General features: G+C 38.2%; 1 protein-coding gene across 2 annotated transcripts in view; it reads right to left on the reverse strand.

Annotated features, from left to right (window-relative positions):
* Nucleotides 1–319: 319 nt before the first annotated feature.
* Nucleotides 320–8,643, reverse strand: part of LOC131784686 (DBH-like monooxygenase protein 1) — an 8,761-nt gene continuing 437 nt past the window's right edge. The window contains exons 2-14 of one of the 2 annotated variants that reach the window (XM_066171771.1): nucleotides 7,951–8,097; nucleotides 7,525–7,695; nucleotides 7,320–7,403; nucleotides 6,595–6,780; nucleotides 4,058–4,139; nucleotides 3,758–3,921; nucleotides 3,424–3,499; nucleotides 3,182–3,267; nucleotides 2,937–2,975; nucleotides 2,504–2,563; nucleotides 2,160–2,287; nucleotides 1,157–1,286; nucleotides 320–793 (exon numbers count right to left, since the gene is read on the reverse strand). In XM_066171771.1, coding sequence (XP_066027868.1) covers nucleotides 614–793; nucleotides 1,157–1,286; nucleotides 2,160–2,287; nucleotides 2,504–2,563; nucleotides 2,937–2,975; nucleotides 3,182–3,267; nucleotides 3,424–3,499; nucleotides 3,758–3,921; nucleotides 4,058–4,139; nucleotides 6,595–6,780; nucleotides 7,320–7,403; nucleotides 7,525–7,695; nucleotides 7,951–8,097 — 1,533 coding nt within the window. In that variant the 3' untranslated portion in view covers nucleotides 320–613. Of the gene's footprint in view, nucleotides 794–1,156; nucleotides 1,287–2,159; nucleotides 2,288–2,503; nucleotides 2,564–2,936; nucleotides 2,976–3,181; nucleotides 3,268–3,423; nucleotides 3,500–3,757; nucleotides 3,922–4,057; nucleotides 4,161–6,594; nucleotides 6,781–7,319; nucleotides 7,404–7,524; nucleotides 7,696–7,950; nucleotides 8,098–8,643 lie in introns of both variants that reach the window. The other variant, XM_059101506.2, reaches the window with a different exon arrangement.

An 8,643-nucleotide genomic window follows, 5' to 3' on the forward strand; every position in this document is an offset into this window, starting at 1 on the left:
ATTTCTTTCTGAGGTTCTCGTGTAGTGTTTTGACTAACCTTAGTGTAGTTAATATGAAAGAAAAGATATTCTTAAACATGGTCGTTACCGATTTTGTGAAATTGCGCGAATGATGTCGTCGATGGGAAGCCAACCTAATTTGGTAGATGGCATAACTGAATTGTCCTGTAAATTAACATCTAGCATTACTCTGGCGCAGCGTCTCTGTAGCCGTAACAATTTATTCAACTGTTATTTTGTACAGTTACCCCATATTGTGCAGCAGTATGCAAGAACTTGTTTTATAAGGGAATTATAGAGTAATCGAGCACACCAAGTACAAGGTGAGGGAAATCAGAGTTTATTTTTCCGTTTGCCTTAGCCGTTAACGCCTCTATAAAAAAAAAAGCTCACTAATGCTGTTAGTGATGTATATCTATGTCAACTATGGCAATGTTAATCCTCTAAGAGATCATCTCTAGGTTAAGATATGGAGCAAAAATTGGTTTAACTGTAAACTCTAGCAATTTGTGATAGACAGTCTTTAACGGTGATCATGATAGCATATCTTTGATCGTTCACATGAACACGAAATAGCTAATGAGCAGAGATATTGCTGTGGAGTACGATGTCGTCACCGAGAAGGCGTCTCCAACTGGAGGGACCGTTTTTTCCGACTGTAGGGGCCGTTGTTCCGACTGGCGTGGCCGTTTTTTCCGACTGGAGGGGCCGGTGTTGTGCTTCTTTCGCGGCAGTTGGACTGTCTAGGAGGTAAGGGCTTCATGATCTTTGGAATCGGATAGTTGTTAGATCTCTGGGAAGGAAAACATTAACAATATTTCACAGGAGACTCAGCGCTGTACACTTACTTTTACTCCTCTAAGGAGGTGGCAGACTTACTGTTGCATACTGAATCAGATTGAAGATAAAGAAAACTACGATTACGATGAAAACTATGCCTATGACCAGGCATTTACCATCCCAGATTAAGAGGGTCCCCTCCACCCAATAGACAAGCACACACACCCATGATCATACACTCATTATTTGTTTTGTTTTATCATTTCGACATCTTTTCATGCACATTATGTCGGGATCTCATTATCACCCTTAAGAATGGCACTATATGGTAACGTAAACTTTAGCGAGTGTCGTGACCCCTCCTGAGTTTACTGACCGCGCGGCAATGTGAAAAAAATGTGTCTGCTTCATCGAGTCTCTTCCTCAAGTCTGACGCCAATTCCTTCGTCCATGAGATATTTGCCCCAATGAGAGGATTTGGCCGTTTTGTCACCGCCATGGATGGGCTAAACAAAAGAAGATTTAAATTAAAAATAGACTCAAATCTAACATTGCTTAAAACAAGACATGCTATATCTATACGATTTATTAAACAATTTTTGGTTTAATTCCGCAATCATGTTCGCTTCTTTTGGTGTAATGATGTGTATTTATCATCCACTTCGTGTTCTTCAACTCTTCTCGTACTTTTTTGTTCTCTAGGTTGTTATAAGGATATATATAAGGATGCAATGTAAATACAGTTACGTGCTTAAATTCATGGGTTGGTCATTTTTCTGTGTGAGTTGACTAGAACGCCAATGAGATTTATCCAGCTTCTTGATGACTTGGCAAAGAAAGGATGCCAGTCATGATCAATGCTGAATGTTCTATTACCTTCAAGAAACTTGCTGGACGGATCATTTCGTTTCACGTGAAGAGTGAAATACGCGGATATAAGCTATGATAGAGCCCTTTGTAAAAGAAATTCATTTCCTCCTTTCAGGGGGGGATACCTTAGCACGACAGTATAAGATTGAACCAAATACACAAATAGCATATCTAGGGAATAATTACAATGCTCCGAATACCAATACTTCAGTGTTAAACTTCTTACTTTTTTTATTCATAGATGATGCCAGTACTTGTGAAATTAAACAGGGATGGGTGATTATTAAATAAAATAGCTCCCAAAAACGACTTCTTGTTGAGAAATGCGAAAGATTTAAGCTGGCAAAGCATGCAACACTGGTTTTATTTGAGCTGTTGTCCCACTTTTAAGGCTCTTTTTGATTATTTTCACGACTAACATATTAGGGTGGTTTCTAAGCAGCAGACCAGGTCTAATTTAACATTATTTTAACAAGTTTACTTTAACAAGTATGTATTAATTCACTTACAAGTGTTCTTTAATGAAGTCGTACACTGGCTTACGTAGAGAGCTGGAGCAATATGCTGTAGCATTCACCATTCGAGGATAGTAAAACATGTAATTCAGACACATTTCTTGAGTGGTGGAGAAACCAGCCTGTAGGTGGAATAGGAGTACATCATCTGTCACTCTGTCATGAAGCATATATAGCAAAAATCAACGATGGCATGTTTTTGTTGCAATCACTTGAAATAGGGATTGAGAAAGGTGTCACTGCTACGAGAAAACCAACGCCAATCTAAATTCTGAATGTCGCCCATACTCTTGGAGAGACTAATCAGTGATTTTTGAGGGCTCAGATATCGCACTTGCCTGCACGAGTTTATCGCGATCCATTGTCTCGTATTTGCAGAAATGAATTAAGTCGTCCCCCTGAAGGATAAGAAAGACGTCAGTCAAGAAAACGGAATATAAAAATTTTATGTCACAAATGTGTGGCGATCATTTGCAGGCGAATTTTCAAATCCCGATCTGATAGAAAAGATCAAACACACATAAACTTAATCTAATTTTATTTAAAAAAGGAATTTAAAATTATCATATGCAATGTTGTTCTTCCATCAGAATATTCAATCACATTTGCGCATTTAGATACTAATTTAAAATGGTCGCGTGGAGAGCTTGAGTGCATTGAATAAATCAATGGGACACATCTTCTAACTCATATAAATTATTATTTGTTTATGAGCTAAAATAAAATATAATTCTAGAAAAAAGTGGCACTAAAATCAAAGTTTTCTCAAACCGGTTTGATGTGAGCCTCTTCTCTCAAAACTTGTATATCCTGCGAAACAACAGGTAAATGTTAATTATTGGAAATGAAGAAAAGTTTTTTTAATAAGATCATTTCGCAGCTTGGCAGCCAGCAATGTCCAATGCAAATTGATTTCTGAAAGGAGCCATGTATTACAATTCTCGTGCATTCGCTAAATGCTAATAGTGAATCTTGTGCCACATTAAGTCGCACCATTGGTATGAAGTATAAATTACCTGAAAGTTAAAATCATAATGGTCATCTCTTGCAATTTCTGGTAACTCAATTCCGTTGCGAACATGCTTTGTCCATGTTGCACGCCCTGAGGATGAACACAAAAACTCAGTTATATTTAAGTTTGGCTCCATAATGAAGTACGACTGTCAATAGAACGTGGAAACATAAGACAGACAGGCGTAAATATAAACAAACAACAACCACCACTTCTAAACAACAAAAGCAGAGCAAGGTCACTTACCCTGCAGGTGGGTGTGAAGAAAGACAGAAAACACTTTTATTCCTTTATCAGGGAGCTTAGTCGCCTGCAGGTCTTCCTAAGAAAAAAGGTGCTTTACATTAAGTGCAGGAGTAAATTTATGACACACGTTCCTAGGCACTGTGCAAACTTAAATGCACCGTGTATAAAAAAAGGTAAAATCATTATTTGTAAAGCACATGTGTTTTTCCCCTTTTCGAAGCCAGCTTCACCATATTGCCTCTTTTCCCCTTTTTTGGAAGTCTGGATTGCATGAATATGAATTAGAAATTTTCATGAAAACGCAAAGTGATTGTGAACGTTTGAGACAATTTACCTGATAGCATTCCTTGGGACAGTAACCCACAGTCAACCAAGATTCCTGTTTTGGTGGGATTATCGCAAATTGACTTATTCTTTCTCCAACAGACATTATCCCAGCATCGTACTCACGGAGATGAGAAGTGTGGTAAAAACGAACCCCTGAGCTGTCTTTTCGTCCTATTTGACAAAAAATATAAAATATCGAGGGAATGAGATATTTTATAGATGAGGGCAAAATACGACGTATCTCATTGTTTCTATTTCTTAATTAAAAATTAAAACAAATAAAAAAAGCAAAATGTGAGGTGCTAACCTTCAATTGCATCGGGATTGTCATAGTGTAGCTCAAGCAAAAGTGTTCTTGGCGAGTCCGACGTACCAATTGGATACCCAGCCTTCGGTGGATAATAAAATGCCTGTTTAATAAAAAAAAAAAAACAAAAATACGGGAAGAGTAACCAAAAACCTTCTAAATTCAAAAAGTTAACAGTCCGTGCCATAACCATTTCTGGATACTTGATGACGTCACCAACATGGATGTCGTAGTGGGACATCGAGGAAACTCACTCATTACTTTATTCGAGCCCTAACGACTTAGTTCCCTACCCATATCCCATGAAACCTTGCAAAATTACAGAAGACAAGCAATTACACACAACAAGCAAAGAACTGATGGTGGTCGCGATGACGAGAAGGAAAAATTCAGACTAAAAGTCGGGTGGAGGTCCATGTTGCGAAGGGCTCGATCGAGGAATAACCTCTATTTAGTTGAGGTTTTCAGGTATGCTACATTTTTTTGATTCCTAAAAAAAATCTTTTAAAAAACTAGAATAAATTTGCTTCCAATTTGTCAAGATTCCAATCGAGTGCACGAGGTTTTTGCTCGAGTGCACGAATGTTGAAAGTCTGTTAGTCTGCAAACTACCAGACGGATTCCTTTGTTCAGATCCATCGGAGTATCGTGTAAACCATAAATTTTAACCATACGTTGTGGCCGGCCAATTTAAAGTAAAAGGACAATTATTTATCGGACCTTTATAAGCCTACATTGTGAATTTCAGATCAAGCCAACAGCATGGATGAACACATTCAGTATCTCGAGACACTTTGTCGTCTTTGTGGCACAAATCTGCCACGAACCTGGTTCAGTGCCATAAACAAAGAATCTTTTAAATCGGAGCTCTGGATGAAATTTCTAATCAATGTCGATCTTGACATCAGAGAGATTCATTCAGCCAAGGCGAATGCACACTAAAAAATAATTTCAGGAAACCACGGATCTAACACATAAATGTGATTAAGTAAGTTCTCCTTCGGGCAAACATAAAACAAAGAGGTATTCGCTCACTGAGCTCTCACATCTTCAGGTATCGTATCCGGGAAATGTGCGATAAGAGCGGCATGAAGATGAAATAAAGAAATCACATTGGTGGAAAGCCTTGCCGAAGTGTCTCTATTACAACATTCCGGAAACAAAGGTTGGAGTTTAACTACACGAACTGATGAGAGTGAAATTTTCGTCTAAAACCACAAGGGACTAGTCTGTAATTGTGAAACTCGTTTAGAAACACCGCTCGTGCTTCCACATTTTGCAGTGATTACCTAAACAAACTTTCTATACAGGGTGTTCAAATCAAAGGGTAATTGTAAAGGACATATTATTGCTGACTAAAAGCTGTAGGACCGAATTTGTAGTGTTCTGAGACCTAGATTCTCCCGCGAATCGATCAATAGCGCGCAAAATACCTTGTATGATTCTCTTGCATTGAATTCGATCATGTGTATTCGTCTTAATATAGATTGTGACTACTTGATTTTATTTTATCCCACTCATGTATTTATTGGCGTTTATTTTCCAGGTATCATAATTTCAAGATCAAAGCTCCACGTGGAACACCGCTTGTTATTCAAAGTGAAGACGACAACACGTATGACTCGCATGCACTGGCTTGTCTTCTTCCACGAGAAATGGAACGCATTCCAGAGGCTCTACGAGAAGTCCAGATTTTCAGCAAATCGCAGAGAAAGACATACACTTTAGAAGATGTCAAAGGGCAGCAGATCGGCACGGTTCAGCACTTTCTAAACATACAGCTGCATGCTTTGCTTCGATGTGGCAAAATATCCAGGAATTGAAGGGTAAGTTACTGTTTTCTTGCTTTACTGTTACGTTTTCGTAAAGGCTTGATGGACTGAAATTGATAATGTCTGTTTAGAAATCGGAGAGAAGCAAGATATTGTCTTTCCTCGACCTATACTGGAGAGAAATGAAATTATCCCGATTCCGCTATCTCACACCTTACTCGTCCCAATTGTTATCAGTGCGCGTTATTTGGTTCAACCTTATTTAATTGGTTTTCTTGTAACCCAAAATAGGGAAATCAACGGAGAACGGACAGTAACATCGAGGCCAAGCTCTACCCAGAAGTTCTCCAGATACAAACAGGCTGGCGGAGGAGCTTTTATTTCTGTGACGCTCTTGGTGGAAGGACCACAGCGTTACAAAGAATTTGTGCTAGAAGGAATCCGCTTTACTCTTCCAGAATGCGAGAATGTCGAGGACATGCATGTTGAATGTTTGAAATAAACGAATATTTTTAATGGTATCTTACGTCCAGTCCTTATTAGCGAATTTTGTTTCAGCTTACTACCGCATTACAACATGGCCGCCACAAAAAAAAAAAAAATCAGCTTCTTCTTATTTCCAGCACCTCTCGGCCAAATTTGCTTTGTTTTGGTTTTGATCTTACCCAATCACAAAGCTCGAAACCGATATCCAGAAATGGTTATGGCCCGAACTGGTTAATTTCCTAAAGTGAGCGATTCCAATTTATAACTTTTATATCTTACCGTACCACCAACAGCCCAAGCAGCAACGACACTGTAGCCGTAACAATGTCTTAGAGGCATATTGGGTGTTTCATGACAATCAAAGCCAGAACCATGTAAGGTAGCATTACTAAAATTTCCATAACACTCGTAGACGAGTAAATGATGCACGATGCCTTCGTTTCCAGGTGTTACATATGGCTCAAACTATAAAAGAGGAACAAACTGAAAATTTGCGAAAGCGACACCAACATCAATAGTGAAACGCTTTAATTCTAATTATTGATTACTTGATACAAGAAAATATCTAGAATGCCACTAAGAACCAAACGTTTGTGAAACCTTAGGCCAACCGGCACACCTTTCGTAAACCTACCTTAGGTTCTTCCCTGTTCCTAGACATTTCGTAACCCGCCGTTAACTAACCATTCCACTTAAAGGTGTGGCTTTTTCTGACACGACTAATCAAAAGTGGAGAATTTTGAAATGCGTAAATGAAATGTCGAAAGTTATTGCAATGTCACTAAATATCACCGACTACGAAATTGCCTTTCCTTGGAGAACTCAGTTGGAGCGTCTAAACTATTTGTTATCAACGCATTTCTAAACATGCAAGTTCATATTTTTGAATCATTTTCGTAAGGATTTACACGGTGGCCTTCTGCATTGATCAGTCACTTAACCATAAGAAGCGATAAACGGATGAAAACAGGTTTTATTGCAATGATTTGCACTTCTGTACTCACCTTTGTAATGTGATGCTTTGATTTGAACTCGGGTAGTTGGATAAGAGAACACCAATACGTTGTGCGCTTTTTAGGAATTGTTACCTGAAAAAAAGGTATTTTTATTTTGAGTAGGCTTCAGATTCTATGACTGGACACTCTTCGCTTTCGACAACATTCTCCACAATTTAGAACACTTAAAGAATAATTTTTATTTGTAACTAACATTTCTATTTATGATGTAAAACTGCTGCCACCCGGTTTCGTTCACTTGTTTCTTGTCCATGTTGTTAAGAAGTAGAATGCTCTTCGACCCTCGGAATGTATGTTTCTTCATATCGTCCTCAGACGTGGGGTCCTTTGCATGATATGCAAACACAACCTTAGTGGTGCCTTCCTATGAAAAAAAGAGTAAACAGTGAAATACCAATTTGCGTTATTTGCTTTAAAAAAAAACAAGAGAACATAATTAATTAGCGCTGAACAGTTGAATGATGTAGCTATAAATATTATATCAACATGGTATACAATTTATTCAGACACAGTGACACTGCCTTTAAAAGGCAGTACAAATACTTTTTTAGCCATGATTAAATATTTTGGCCGAGTTGACTGATACGGGAAAAAACGAATAGGCTATGTTAAGGATTACCTCAATCTTCCTGTCGCGAGGATCACAGGTGTCAAATTTCCTACTAAATCTCAACACAGTTTTCCCTTCGCTTTCCTCAAACCCAGTTAAGTTGTAATTATTTTCTTTGTCCAACGGTGGAAAGCTTTGGGAATCAGCAAACCGGTCCTTCAAAAACAAGTCAATAAAACGAGATCAAAACTAACCGTGGTTATCTATTTTTCTAGGCCAAGCTTCATTCACAGCTTAACTGCAGACTATTCTGTAATGAAAAATGTACAGCTTGGAGGTGCCAATTCTTTAACAAGGCAATTGGTTTCCTCCTTTTTGATTTCCCTCACCAACAACGACTTATAATACGAAACTGTTTTGCATAACTTAAATAACAAAAAAATCTTAGATGCATTAGTTTACCTTTATCTACAGACACGTTATCGTGACAACAGGCCAATGTTGTGCTGATACTGCTAATAATGCAAACAATGTTCACAGAAGAGCAAATCTTTGCTTGAACAGCATTTAAATTCCAATGTTTCCGTGCAACTACGAATACGTCCTAAATTTAGGCACTGGTTTGAAAGTGTTGGAAGTTTTGATCCAAATAGAAATGGCTAAAAATGCAGTTTTTAACGTCGCTTTGGCTGTTTGTTTAGTCATCTAAATCTGGATGTCGTGATGGCGTTAACTCCTTCTTTTCTTTGTCAACCTTTTTGT

Source organism: Pocillopora verrucosa, chromosome 9, assembly GCF_036669915.1.
Source record: "Pocillopora verrucosa isolate sample1 chromosome 9, ASM3666991v2, whole genome shotgun sequence".
Classification (NCBI taxonomy): domain Eukaryota; kingdom Metazoa; phylum Cnidaria; class Anthozoa; order Scleractinia; family Pocilloporidae; genus Pocillopora; species Pocillopora verrucosa.